Source organism: Canis lupus, chromosome X (assembly GCF_048164855.1).
Source record: "Canis lupus baileyi chromosome X, mCanLup2.hap1, whole genome shotgun sequence".
In the NCBI taxonomy this organism is placed as follows: Eukaryota; Metazoa; Chordata; class Mammalia; order Carnivora; family Canidae; genus Canis; species Canis lupus.
The window spans coordinates 56,236,246-56,251,502 of NC_132876.1; the positions used below are offsets into that span (position 1 = coordinate 56,236,246).

General features: G+C 38.8%; 1 protein-coding gene across 2 annotated transcripts in view; it reads right to left on the reverse strand.

Annotated features, from left to right (window-relative positions):
* Positions 1 to 13,445: 13,445 nt before the first annotated feature.
* The window catches only part of KLHL4 (kelch like family member 4), a 155,459-nt gene continuing 153,647 nt past the window's right edge, over positions 13,446 to 15,257 (reverse strand). For both annotated transcript variants that reach the window (XM_072815499.1, XM_072815498.1), the window contains one exon: positions 13,446 to 14,457. In XM_072815499.1, coding sequence (XP_072671600.1) covers positions 14,398 to 14,457 — 60 coding nt within the window. In that variant the 3' untranslated portion in view covers positions 13,446 to 14,397. The remainder of the gene's footprint in view (positions 14,458 to 15,257) is intronic.

The following is a 15,257-nucleotide window of genomic DNA, read 5'->3' on the forward strand; positions in this document are numbered from 1 at the left end:
GTGTCTTACAAGAAGTTGCTGTGGCCAATGTCAAGAAGGGTTTTGATGGATTCTTTTTTTTAAGTATTTTATGTATTTGATATATATACAGAGAGCACAAGAAGAGGGAACAGGAGAGGGAGAAACAGGCTCCCCGTTGAGCAGGGAGCCTGATGTGTGGATTGATCCCAGGACTCTGGGATAATGAACTGACCTGAAGGCAGATGTTCAACCAAATTAGCCACCCAGGTGCCTTTGGTGGATTCTTGTCTCACATTTAAATCTTTCTTTCTTTTTTTTTTTTTTAAAGATCTTATTTATTTATTCATGACAAAGAGAGAAAGAGGCAAAGACATAGGCAGAGGGAGAAGCAGGCTCCTTGAGGGGAGCCTGATGCAAGACTTGATCCCAGCATCCAGGGACAACACTCTGAGCCAAAGGCAGATGCTCAACCACCTGAGCCACCCAGGCATCCCACATTTAGATCATTCAACCACTTAAATTTATCTTTGCATGTGCTCTAAGAGAATGGTCTGATTTCATTTTTCTGCATGTGGCTGTCTAATTTTCCCAACACCATTTGTGGAAGAGACTGTCTCTGATCCCTTGGATATTCTTTCCTGCTTTGTCAAAGATGAGTTGACCATAGAGTTGAGGGCCTATTTCTTGGTTCTTTATTCTGGTCCAGTGATCTATGTGTCTGTTTTTCTGCCAGTGTCATACTGTCTTGATGATCACAGTGTTGTAATACAACTTAAAATTAGGCATTGTGATGCTCCCAGCTTTGGTTTCCTTTTTCAATATTCCTCTGGCTATTCGGGGTCTTTTGTGGTTCCATACAAATCTTAGGATTATTTGTTCCAACTCTGTGAAGAAAGTCCAAAGTATTTTGATAGGGATTGCTTTGAATGTGTAAATTGCTCTGGGTAGCATAGACATTTTCACCATATTTTTTCTTCCAGTCAATGAACATAGAATGTTTTTCCATCTCTTTATGTCTTTCTCGATTTCATTCTTAAGTTTTCTATAGTTTCTACAGTATATATCCTTTGCCTCTTTGGTAAGGTTTACTCCTAGATATCTTATGGTTTTTGGTGCAATTGTAAATGGAATTACCTCCTTAATTTCTCTTTCTTTCAGTTTCATTGTTGGTGTATATAAATGCAACTGATTTCTGAGCATTGATTTTTTATTGTGTCACGTTGTTAAATTGCTGTATGAGTTCTAGCAATATTGGGATGGAGTCTTTTGGGTTTTCTATATAGAGTGTCATGTCATCTGTAAAGAGGGAGAGTTGAATTCTTTTTTTCCAATTTGAATGCATTTTATTTCTTTTTGTTTTATGATTGCTGAGGCTAGGATTTCTAGTACTATGTTGAACAAAAGTGGTGAGACTGGGCACCCCTGTTGTGTTCCTGTTCTTAGGGGAAAGGCTGTCAGTTTTTTCCCATTGAGAATGATATTCGCTGTGGGCTTTTCTTACATGCCTTTTAAGGTATTGAGATATGTTCCCTCTATCCCTACATTTTGAAGAATTTTAATCAGGAATGGATGCTGTATTTTGTCAAATGCTTTCCTGCATCTATTGAGATGATCATATGGTTCTTATCTTTTCTTTTATTGGTGTGATCTATCTTGTTGATTTTTTACAAATGTTGAACCACCCTTGCATCACAGAGGTAAATTCCTCTTGAAGGTGGTGAATAATCCCCTTAATGTACTGTTGGAGTCTGTTGGAGAGAATTTTTGCGTCTATGTTCCTCAGGGATATTGGTCTGTAATTCTCTTTTTTGGTGAGGTCTTACCTGGTTTTGGCATCAAGGCACTGTTGGTCTAATAGAATGAGTTTGGAAGTATTCCCTCCATTTCACCTTTGAAACAGCTATTATGAGTGCCTGGGTGGCTCAGCGGTTAAGCATCTGCCTTCAGTTTAGGGCGTGATCCTGAAGTCCTGGGATCCAGTCCCACATCAGGCTCCCTGCATTAAGCCTGCTTCTCCTTCTCTCTCTCTCTCTCTCTCTCTCTCTCTCTCTCTCTCATGAATAAATAAAATCGTTAAAAAAATAAAAAAATAAAAAAGTATTATGAGCAACTATAGGCCAACAAATTAGGCAGTATGGAAGAAATGGATGTATTCCTCAAAGCTTACAAATTAACAAAACTGAACAGGAAGAAATAGAAAACATGAACAGACCAATAACCAGTGAGAAAACTAAAGCAGTCATCAAAAAACCCCCAAGACACAAAAGTCCAGGGACAGATGGCTTTCCAGGGGAATTGTATCAAACATTTAAAGAAGAAATAACACATATGCTACTAAAGCTGTTTCAGCAACCCACAAAGAGGCAGCATAGAAGCTGTGGTTTGCATAGTGCATTGGAAAAATGGGAGGGATATCTGTTTATACTGATTTTGGAAAGTGTTGAGGAGTTTCTCTGGGAACAAAGGATCTTGAAGAACCATTTATCTTCCCTGCCCTCCAGCATAAACACACGGTTACCTGTGAGAAGCAAAGTGGCAGAGACACTTGATCCTTAAACTGCCAGCAGTGTGCCTCACCCATGAGTTCTCCTCAGGACTCACCCACTCCAAGCCTACTGGCCTTAGCCCTGGACTCAGGGAAAATTTTGCTGCACATATCTGCATGCCTTGTGCAGCCACCACTCACACACAAGCCACATGCCCCCAGCTGCAACAACTGCAACATGAATTCTTGGCCACTGTACTGCAAGGGAATAGTCTTGATAGTTTGGACTCTGTTCACTCATACAGCAATTCTGCACTGAACAAAATAATGAAAAGGAAGAATTCACAAAAGAACCAGAGGTAATCCTCTCTGCCACAGATCTAATGGATATGGATTTAAGTAAGATGTAAGAGATACAATTCAGGATTACAATGATAAAATTACTGGTGGTTCTTAAAAAAATCATAAAAGATTCTAGAGAAACTCTCACTGCAGAATTGAGATTTAATCTGATGGAAATTAAAAAATATTTTAACTAATATTCAGTCTAAACTGGATGCTCTAACATCTAGGGTTAATGAGGTAGAAGATTTAGTGAGTGACAAAGAAGACAAGTTGATGGAAAGGAAGGAAGCTGAGAAAAAGATAGAAACAAATAAAAGCCCATGACGAGAGACTGAGATTTTAGTAATAGTTTGAGAAAGAATAATATTCATCTTATTGGGATTCCAGAGGGTGTGAAGAGAGAGAGAGGACCAGAAAAAAATGTTTGAACAAATCATAGTTGAGAACTTCCCTAATGTGGGGAAGGAAACAGGCGTTCATATCCAAGAGTTAGAGAGGACCCTGCCCCCCCCCCAAAAAAAAAAACAATCAACCCCCAGGCATATAATAGTGAAGCTTGCAATATTAGAGATAAAGAGAAAATCCTAAAAGCAGCTTGAGATAAACTATTCCAAACTTATATGGGGAGAAATGTCAGATTAATAGCAGAACTATCCCAGAGACCTGGCAGGCTGGAAAGGTCTGTATGAAATATTCAGGGTAATAAACAAACGAACAAAAATGCAGCCAAGAATACTTTATTCAGTAAGGCTGCTATTCAGAAGAGAAAGGGACATTAAGAGCAACCAGGATAGACAGAAACTAAGATAATATGTGACCACCAGACCAGCTTTGCAAGAAATATTAAGGAGGTTTCTGTAAGTAAAGAGGGAGCACAAAGGAACAATCTGCAGGAACAGGGACTGTATAGGTAATACTATGACACTAAATTCATATGTTTCAACAGTTACTTTGAATGTGAATGGGTTAAATGAGCCAATCAAAAGACACAGGGTGTCAGACTGGATAAAAAACAAGACTCATCTTATGATATCTACAAAAGACTCATTTTAGACCTAAGGACACCTTCAGAGGAGGTGAGGTGGTGGAGAACCATTTACCAGGCAAACAGTCCTCAAAAGAAAGCTGGGTTAGCAATCCTCATAACAGGTAAATTAGGTTTTAAACTAAAGACTATACTAAGATATGAAGAGGGTCACTATAACATAATTAAAGAGTCTACCCAACAAGAAGACCTAAAATGATGAATAATTATGCTGCTAATGTGGGAGCATAATTACAGAACTTTCCATCCAATTGCAACTGAATACACATTCATCTCAAGTGCACATGGAACTTTCTCCAGAATAGACCACATACTGGGTCACAAATCAGGTCTAAACCGATAACAAAAGATTGGAATTGTCCCCTGCATATTTTCAGACCATAAAACTTTGAAGCTTAAATTCAATTACAAGAAGAAATTTGGAAGAAATTCAAACACGTGGAGATTAAAGATCATCATGCTAAAAGATGAAAGGGACAACCAGGAAATTAAAGAACTAAAAAGATTCATGGAAACTACTGAAAATGAAGATACAACCATTCAAAATCTGTGGAGTACAACAAAATCAGTACTAAGATGGAAATACATGGCAATACAAGAGTCATCAAAAAATTGGAAAAACTCAAATACACAAGCTAACCTTGCACCTAAAGGAACTGGAGAAAGAACAGCAAATAAAACCTACACCCTGCAGAAGAGAATTAATAAAGATTTGAGCAGAACTCAATGAAATAGAGACCAGAAGAACTGTGGAACAGATCAACAAAACCAGGAGTTGGTTCCTTAAAAGAATTAAAAAGATAGATAAATCATTAGCCAACCTTATTAAAAACAAAAGAGAAAAGACTCTAATTAATAAAATCACAAATAAAAAGGAGAGGTCACCACCAATACCAAGGAAATACAAACAATTTAAAAAACTTATTATGAGCATCTATACACCAATAAATTATGCAATCTAGAAGAAATGGACACATTTCTAGAAAACCACAAACTACCAAAACTGGAACTGGAAGAAATAGAAAACCTGAACAGGCCAATAACCAGGGAGGAAATTGAAGCAGTCACCAAAAACCTCCCAAGACACAAAAGTCCAGGGCCAGATGGCTTTCCAGGGGAATTCTATCAAATGATTAAGAAGAAACAATACCTCTTCTATTAAAGCTGTTCCGAAAGATAGAAAGAGAAGAAATACTTCCAAACTCATTTTATGAGGCCAACATTACCTTAATTCCAAAACCAGTCAGAGACCCCACCAGAAAGGAGAATTATAGACCAATATCCCTGATGAACACAGATGCAAACATTCTCAACAAGATACTAGCCCATAGGATCCAACAGTGCATGAAGAAGATTATTCACCATGACCAATTGTGATTTATCCCTGGGATGCAAGGCTGGTTCAACACTCATATAGCAATCAATGTGATAGATCATATCAACAAGAGAAAAAGCAAGAACCATATGATCCTCTCAATAGATGCAGGGAAAGCATTTGACAAAATACAGCATCCATTCCTGATCAAACTCTTCACAGTGCAAGGATAGAGGGAACATTCCTCAGCATCTTTTTTTAAAAGATTTTACTTACTCGAGAGAGAGAGAGAGGCAGAGACACAGGCAGAGGGAGAAGCAGGTTCCATGCAGGGAGCCCAACATGGGACTTGATCCCAGGTCTCCAGGGTGAGGCTCTGGGGTGAAGGCAGTTCTAAACTACTGAGCCACCTGGGCTGCCCCTGTTCCTCGGCACCTTAAAAGCATTCGATGAAAAGCCCACAGCAACTATCATTCTCAATGGAGAAACACTGGGAGCCTTTCCCCTAAGATCAGGAACATGCCAGAGATGTCCATTCTTACCACTGGTCTTCAACATAGTACTAGAAGTCCTAGCCTCAGCAATCAGGCAACAAAAAGAAATAAGAGGCATTAAAATTGGCAAAGAAGAAGTCAAACTCTCCTTATTTGCAGATGACATGATACTGTACGTAGAAAACCCAAAAGACTCTACCCCAAGATTGGTAGAACTCATACAGCAATTTGGCAGTGTGGCAGGATACAAAATCAATGCCCCAAAATCAGTGGCATTTCTGTACACTAACAATGAAATAAAGTGAAATTAAGGATTCAATCCCATTTACAATTGCACCCAAAAGCATAAGATACCTAGGAATAAACCTATCCAAAGAGGTAAAGAATCTGTATCCTAAAAACTACACAACCCTTCTGAAAGAAATTGAGGAAGACACAAAGAAATGGAAAAATATTCTATGCTCGTGCATTGGAAGAATTAATATTGTGAAAATATGAATGCTACTCAGGGCAATTTACACATTCAATGGAATCCCTATCAAAATACCATGGACTTTCTTCAGAGAGTTGGAACAAATCATCTTAAGATTTGTGTGGAACCAGAAAAGACCCCGAATAGCCAGGGTAATATTGAAAAAGAAAATCAGAGCCGGGGGCATCACAATGTCGGCTTTCAGGTTGTACTACAAAGCTGTGATCATCAAGTCAGTTTGGTATTGGCACAGAAACAGACACTAAGTTCAATGTAACAGAGTAGAGAACCCAGGAATGTGCCCTCAACTCTGTGGTCAACTAATAATTGACAAAGCAGGAAAGACTATCTACTGGAAAAAGGACAGTGCTGGGAAAATTGGGCAGCCACGTGCAGAAGAATGAAACTAGACTATTCTCTTACACCATATACAACGATAATCTCAAAATGGATGAAAGATCTAAATGTGAGACAAGAATCCATCAAAATCCTAGAGGAGAATACATGCAACACCCTTTTTGTACTTGGCCACAACAACTTCTTGCAAGATGCATCTATATAGGCAAGGGAAATAAAAGCAAAATCCTAAATGAGTTGGAAATATCAGTGAGAGTGACAGAACATGAGAGACTTCTAAACTTGGGAAACAAATAAGGGTAGTGGAAAGGGAGGTGTGTGAGGGGTTGGGGTGACTGGGTGACGGGCACTGATTCCAGCACTTGGCAGGATGAGCACTGGGTGTTATATGTTGGTAAATCGAACTCCCTTAAAAAAATACCAAAAAAGAAAGTATCTACCTATCTATCTATCTATCTATCTATCTATCTATCTATCTGTTTGTTTATGAGAGAAACAGAGAAAGGGCGATCAGGGGGAGGAGCAGAGGGAGAGGGATAGAATATCAAGCAGACTCCTCACTGAGCTGGGAGTACAATGTGGGCCTCCATCCCATGACCTATGAGGTGGAGACAAGAGCTGATATCAAGATCCAGATACTCGCTGACTGAATCATCCAGGTATCCCTAGTTACTCTTTTAACTGTGGCTTTTTACAGAAATAATAATTAATAATAATAATAATAATAATAAGAAGAAGAAGAAGAAGAAGAAAACAAAAGAAAAAGAACATAACAAAAACAAGAGAAGACTAACTTAAATAATTAATTAAATAAAAATAATAAATTTTTTTTATTAAAAAAACAGCTTATTTTCTGTACCCCAGCACCTCAAGTGCTGTGGTGAATTTGCAGTCCCTGGGATCCCTAAAGTCCCAAGCTCAGTGTGAGAAGGAATGTATTCCAGTTTTGGCTTTTAATGTGGATAGGGAGAGACCATCCCTGCAGCTCCTTAGATCTTTTAAACCCTGTCTGTTTCTTTCTTTTTTTGTTTGCTTTTTCCTGTGCACCAGAATGAGTGAAGCTGGAGTGTACTTGTGGATCCAGGGATCTCTGAGGTCCCAAGCTCCCTGTAGCAACTGGACTCAGCACTTATGTGGCCTGAGTTCTTCACTGGTCTAGGATTTTAAGGTGCAGTGGGAATGTAAACTGTGTCATTCTCCAGTCCCTCTGGTCTGGACAACGTTCCTGAAGCTCCTCTGCTGCTTGGTAGAGATCTGGCACTATTTCTTTATATGCAAACTGCTTTTTAAAACCAATGATATTTTTTCCTGTACCCAAAGAGAGAGGCATCTGTTCTAGGTCCCTAAATACTATCCCTCCCCACTGCTGTTCCCAGTTTTGGGGATGGTAGTTTCCTTTGTTACAGTCTCCATCACTCCAGCTATTTTCTTGCCATTCCATCTTTGGTTGTTCAGAAGTTGTTCAGTCAGACTTCATTTCTTTATCAGGAGGAATAATTTTACCAATAGATGTATTTTGGTGTGTTCCCTGGAATAGATGAGTTCAGAGTCTTCCTACAGCACCATCTTGGACCAGAACTCCATAGTATTTTGATTATTGTAGCTTGTAGTAAATATTGAAATATAGAAGTGTAGAGACTTCAAATTTTGTCCAACATTTTCAGCATTGTTTTGGTTATTCAGGGTCCTTGACATTCTGTACAAATTTTAGGATAGATTTTACTATTCATGCTGAAATGTCATTTGGATTAAGAAAATCCAATTTCATTACATCTGTAGATTGTTTTGGTTAGTATTGGTATCTTAACAAAATTAAGTTTTCCAATCCATAAACAAAACATGTATTTTTTGTTTATGTGTGTTTAATTTATTTCAGCCATGTTTTGTAGATTTTGGTGTACAAGTCTTCTGCTTCCTTTGTTAAGTCTAATCCTGATTATTGTTTGTGGTGCTATTGTGAATTGAATTATTTTCTTGATTTTCTTTTATGTTTGTTCATTTTTGTGTTGCCTGTGGCTGCTGAAGCTAAAAGGCACCAGTGTGAGATGGGAGCTTGGCTTCATGGGAACCTGCTGGGAGCCTGCTGTTAATAGAAGCCACCTGGATCCATGGGAGTTACATGGGGCTACCAGTGGCAGCAGGTGCCAGGATGATCTGGAGGCTTAGATTTCTGGGGTCCTGCTGGGATCCAGGTGTCAGAGAGACCACCTAGTGCATCAAAAGCTATCTGAGTTCACCAGAGCTGGTAGGTGCTTGGGGTGAGTTTGGGATCTGGGTTTCTCAGAGATCCCTGGGAGCCTAGGTGTTACAGGAGCCAGCAAAGGTCACCAGAGCTATCAGGATCCTGGGTACAACAAGAGCCTGGGTTACCAAGAGCCTGTTGGAAGCCCTGCAGTGTAAGACACCTGGAGTCATGGGAAATACTTGTGGCTGCTAGACTAGACAGTAACCAGAGTAAGTCAGAGACCTGGACTTGTGGTAGCCTGTTGGAAGCCTTGTCATGTGAAATGCTTTGGGACAATGGAATAGGAAGGTGCTGAAGTGATCCTGGAACTGTGTTCATGGGAACTCACCAGGAACTTTGTGCCAAGGACACCATTTGGAGCTGTCAGAGCCAGTAGGCACTAGGGTGAGATGGGGGCCTGTGTTCTTGGGAGCCCTGATGATTCTGGTGCCAAGGGATCCTCCTGGGGCTGCTGGAATTAGCATATGAGAAGAGGCGAGCAGTGCTCAGTTTGTGGGATCCCACCAGGAGTCCTCCTATGAAAGCTCTCTAGGGCTGTGTGAGCTGTCTGAGGCCACCAGAATAATAGGCAGGCATGGGGATGAGCTGGGGTCTGTGTTCACTGGAGCCTGTTGAGAACCTGATGCCAAAGACAACATTTCGGGCTACTGGAATTGCCTGCAGCTACTGGAGCCGAAAAGCGTAAGGGTAAATGAGTGACCTGTGTTTGCAAGAGCCTGTGGGGAGAAACTGAGAGCTGCAGGAGCTGGCCTGGTACTGGGGTGGGTCCACTCTGGTATCCATGGTAAAATTGGATGCTCACGTTATTCTCCTTGTCCCATGGGGTAAGTTGTTCCTCTCAATTTTGGAATGCCTGGGCTTGGTGGAGGGCTCATATGATAATGTGAATCTATCTTTCCTTCCCTTCTCAGTGTGCCTTTTCTTATTTCTGTACTTTACCCAGGTGCTGTGATCACTCACCTCAAATCTTTGCTCTTGTGAAGGTATTTTCACATATGGATAGTTGTTCAAATTGATGTTAGGGGAAGGGGGAGGAACAAGCCATAGAAATTCCTATGTTACCATTTTGCTTATATTACTTTTCCCAAAGATCTCTTTCTGATTTTGTCTTTTTAGGCATATTTTAAAATAAGACTGGCTGTTCTGTGACGGCCAGAACCTCTGTGTGTTCCAATTCTGGTAGGTTTAATCAGTTATGACCTGGAAACAAAGATTTAATCTCTCAGTGCTAAATTTAGCATATGACTCTGGGACGTTTGTATAAGGGTCTCCATGAATTTAGATGAAACAAGAACTTAGAAATTCAGTTGGCCATAGTAGAGGAGAGGTAAACAAATCCTGTTCTCCACCACTTGGAATAAAATATAAAGTATATAGACCTAGATCTGGTAAAGATTTCGTAAACTTAACCCTAACTTATATATATACCACTGGAATCTAAAGCACAGATTCTTAATAAATGTGATAGTGAGATACTAATTTTCATTTTAGTAATGTGCTTTTACCTTTTAACATTTACTCATGTATGAGATTTTTCATATTTTGTTACATGTGCCCCCTTCCCTCATTGTTTATGTTATGTGCATATGTGTGTTAGGATTGTAACAGGAATGCAAAAAAAAAAGAGGATGTCAATATTACACTTGTAAAATAGGCTTTTCCCCCTAATCTGTAGTAGGCAACAATCTTGAAAAATGAATATTGTCAAGAAAGGAAAAAAATCATAACTTTTAAAAAGTTTCCTTTGACATATAGAAAGCCAGGTTGGTATAATAGGAAGTTCATGTGTATCTTCCATGGGCAAGAGAGGAGATATTCTTTCCATCATCAGGTTGGGGTTTACTGTCTCCAGCAAGAGGAAGAGGAATATGATGCAAAAGGAGGTCATTATCAGAGGAAAAGTAATTGGAAAAACTTATCCCTCTCCCTCAGATGACCATGGTAAGAGGAAGAGGACAGGATGACAACAGGTGATGAGATATATGTTTTATGGTCTTCTTTCTTTTCCTGGACTACAACTTCAGGGTACAAGTCTTATTAGAGAGCTTAAGGGAAAATCTGAAATCAGAGGAATTTTTTTTTATACCCTATTTGGGACTCTAGGCAGTGACCTCTTTTCAGTGTTCCCTCCACATCAAAATGAGTCACCAACCACATGTGAGTCAAGTTGATGGATGACATAAGCAAAGGAAGGAGTCAAGTTTAGTGTCTTAGTCTCGTTAAGCTCCGGTGTGGTATTTAGATGTTTCCTGCATGCCCTATGAAAATACAGGTAAAGTAGCTGATGGTGTTGTCTAGAAAGTCATCATGATACAGGCTGAGTGCACAGAGGAGGTGATCCTGAGCAAGGTCATAGTCATTACAGAAAAATGTAAAAAGCTAACATTGTCTTTCCAATATGAGTACAGTGTCTAAATGCATCAGCCCTTAAATTGGTTGAGAAAATATATAAAAATAACTCCATTTCTTATCCTTGTTAGCTTAAACCAGCCTGATAGATAATCTCTACTACAACAAAGCACCAAGGGGATTACTATCTAACTCCTTTCCCAACTAGGTTTGACTGAGGCTAGCACAGTTATGTTTTATTGCCTTGAGCCTCTGTATATTTCCATTCTAAATGCTCAGATTTACTTAGACTTTGGCAATCCACCTAAGCCATATTGGCCTAAGCCCAATTTTCAAATACAGTAGCCCTGGGTGATATTAATCAAAATCTAATCAAAATGAAGCAAACCAAATGGACCATCAAGAAGATGCTATTCAATTTCTGCTTGCCTGATCAGACATGAGTCGATTCTGGGTCTGCAGGATCATGCCCTGGGCTGAAGGCGGTGCTAAACCACTGAGCCACCCGGGCAGCCCGGAAGTAGGGAATTAAAGGTAAAATACTATCAAACTAGCTATTTTGTTGTTTCTTTAAATTGAAAAAAAAAGTAGTGCATATGTCCTTAACACTTTCTTCTGGATGAATATAATATCAACAGAAACCATGTATTAGTTACATAAAATATAATTATAGAATCAACCATGAATATTGAACATTTTGATGTTGCCACGTGTTAATATTGTAGAACATCTTCTCACTTTCTTGTTCTTTAAAAATTGTGTTTTTGTTACATTTAAATTTTTAAAAATATTTTAATTATTTATTCATGAGAGACAGAGAGAGAGAAAGGGAAGCAGAGACACAGGCAGAGGGAGGAGCAGGCTCCATGCAGGGAGCTGGATGCAGGACTCGATCCCCAGACTCCAGGATAATGCCTTGGGTTGAAGGTGGGCACTCCACCACTGAGCCACCCAGGCATCCCTACATTTTTTATTTAAATTCAATTTGCCAATGGAACGCTGGGACACCTGTACCCCGATGTTTCTAACAGCAATGTCCACAATAGCCAAACTGTGGAAGGAGACTCGGTGTCCATCGAAAGATGAATGGATAAAGAAGATGTGGTTTATGTATACAATGGAATATTACTCAGCCATTAGAAATGACAAATACCCACCATTTGCTTCAACGTGGATGGAACTGGAGGGTATTATGCTGAGTGAAATAAGTCAATCGGAGAAGGACAAACATTATATGGTCTCATTCATTTGGAGAATATAAAAAATAGTGAAAGGGAATAAAGGGGAAAGGAGAAAAATGAGTGGGAAATATCAGAAAGGGAGACAGAACATGAGAGACTGCTAACTCTGGGAAACTAACTAGGGGTGGTGGAAGGGGAGGGGGCGGGGAGTGGGGGTGACTGGGTGATGGGCACTAAGGTGGGCACTTGAGGGGATGAGCACTGGGTGTTATTCTGTATGCTGGCAAATTGAACACCAATAAAAAATATATTTATTTTTAAAAAAAAACAAGTGATGCTAGGAAAACTGGAAAGCTACATGCAAAAGAATGAAACAAGGCAGGAAACCACAAATGTTGGAGAGGATGCGGAGAAAAGGGAACCCTCTTACACTGTTGGTGGGAATGTGAAACGGTGCAGCCACTCTGGAAAACTGTGTGGAGGTTCCTCAAAGAGTTGAAAATAGACCTGCCCTACGAGTGAGCAATTGCACTGCTGGGGATTTACCCCAAAGAGACAGATGCAATGAAACGCCGGGACACCTGCACCCCGATGTTTCTAGCAGCAATGTCCATAATAGCCAAACTGTGGAAGGAGCCTTGGTGTCCATAGAAAGATGAATGTCTAAGGAAGATATGGTATATGTATATAATGGAATATTACTCAGCCATTAGAAATGACAAATACCCACCCTTTGCATCGACGTGGATGGAACTGTAGAGTATTATGCTGAGTGAAATAAGTCAATTGGAGAAGGACAAACAATATATGGTCTCATTTATTTGGGGAATATAAATAATAGTGAAAGGGAATAGAAGGGAAGGGAGAAGAAATGGGTAGGAAATATCAGAAAGGGAGACAGAACATGAAGACTCCTGTCTTCATAGGGCGGGGAGTGGGGGTGACTGAGTGACGGGCACTGAGGTGGGCACTTGATGGGATGAGCACTGGGTGTTATTCTATGTTGGCAAATTGAACACCAATAAAAAATAAATTTATAAAAAAATAAATAAATTCAATTTGCCAGCATATAGTATAGCACCAATTGTTTTGTTTTTAAAAATTGTTTAATGATGGTTCCTTACAGAGTTCAAAGAAATGTTTGAGAATACTACTTTCTTTTTTTAAAGATTTTATTTATTTATTTATTTGACACAGAGACAGAGAGCATGGCAGGGGGAGTGGGAGAAACAGGCTTCCTGCTGAGCAGGTAGCCCCACAAGGGGCTGGATCCCAGGACTCCAGGATCATGACCTGAGCTGAAGGCAGGTGCTTAACTGAGGCACCCAGGTGCCCTGAGAATACTACTTTTTATACAAGTGAGGCCCTGACACTCTGAATCTGAGGTCACAGTTTGTATCAATATGATAAATATTTACTATTTTATTATATGGGTTGTATATATGAAGTAAAAAATTTAATAAGCCAATATGTTAAAGAATTCTAAATCTATATGTGTGCTTTGCAAGATGGCAGTGTAAAAGAGTAAGTCTGTAAAAATTTTAACATACTATGATCAGCATAACATATTATGTAAATGAATTATTTTTTAGCCCTAACCCAGTAAAAGCCTTCCTGTTGGTACATATGGTACAAATTTAGCTATTTGTGATATTTTTGATTAAGAGAATGATGTCTTACTGAAAATTGGACTTCACGTTTTAAGCTTGAGATGTTCTCATTTATACTGTATTTCAGAAAATAGAGTACCTTTTGATTTTTGAAATAGAAAATGTTTTTAAATTCTCATATTCTTAACCTAAAAATTACCAATGATTTTACAAACTTTCATGCCTTGGTCACTATTGACTTACCCTAAACATTTTAATAATGAGGCTAAACTAGACTATTGGATTTCCACTTATAATATCAGCTGCAACAACACATACATTTAACAGGTATATGTAATTCATGTTTGAAAACTTGCTTTGAAAAAAAAAGAAAAGTTCCTTTGACTTCAGAAATGAAAGCAATTATAACTACATATTAAAATGATACAACAATGTTCATGTTTGATTAATAATTGAAGGGGAAAAAGTGTTTCTTCTTTTCTTCTTCCTAATCCATTTCTTGAAATGACCAGTTTCCTTCCTATCGATAAATATAGCTTTATGGCAGCTTCACCACCACAACACATGCACCAGCTCTTCCAATGTTGATGGGAACTTCCTAACACAGAAAACAAAAACAAGGAAAGAAATACTGTCTTAATGAACTCTATCTTCAGCATAAGATATATAATATACCATGTTGGAGTTAAATAACTAAGGCTATCCGGGTCCAACCTTCACCTGTTATAAAGATGGAAAATGCAGCCTGGATAATTGTCCAGTGTGGTGGAAAGAACATATTATTTAAATCATGTAGAGCTGAGTCTGAAAAACAGATGATTTTGGTCAATGATTTTCTCATTTGAAAAATTACAGGTAATAATACTCAACCTTCAAGATTTTTGTTAGGATGAACTGAGATAATGAATAAAAATAATTTGGCAGATAGTGGTTATAATTCTATTATTTATTAGTTCTCTTTCACTCTTTCCAAGGTCACACAATGAAACAGTGAAAAGTCAGGAATAGAATCTAGGTCTTTTAGCTACTGGTCTGGATTTTCAGAAAAGTAAATTCCTCAAGCTTAGACTTTTTGATTTTTGTATTTGGCTTAACAACTCCTTGTTGGCTAAAAATTTTTCTTCCATTTCTTGCTGGTGCTAAGCATTGATAAAATAAGGAGTTACCTACATGGCAGAATTTGAGTGTTTCTAAGGGTCTTAATGAATCAAATTGTTGGAGGAAAGAGATAGAAAGCCATTTTCAGCTGTCATATTAACATATTTATTTAGAACAGTAACCAACTTACTGTGTAGAATATAGAGCAGTATGAAGGCTCTCAGTATCATAAGGGAAGGTGGAGTTAGATACAAAATACAATGTTTGCATGTTTGTGGAAATGATGAAGAGTTAATCATA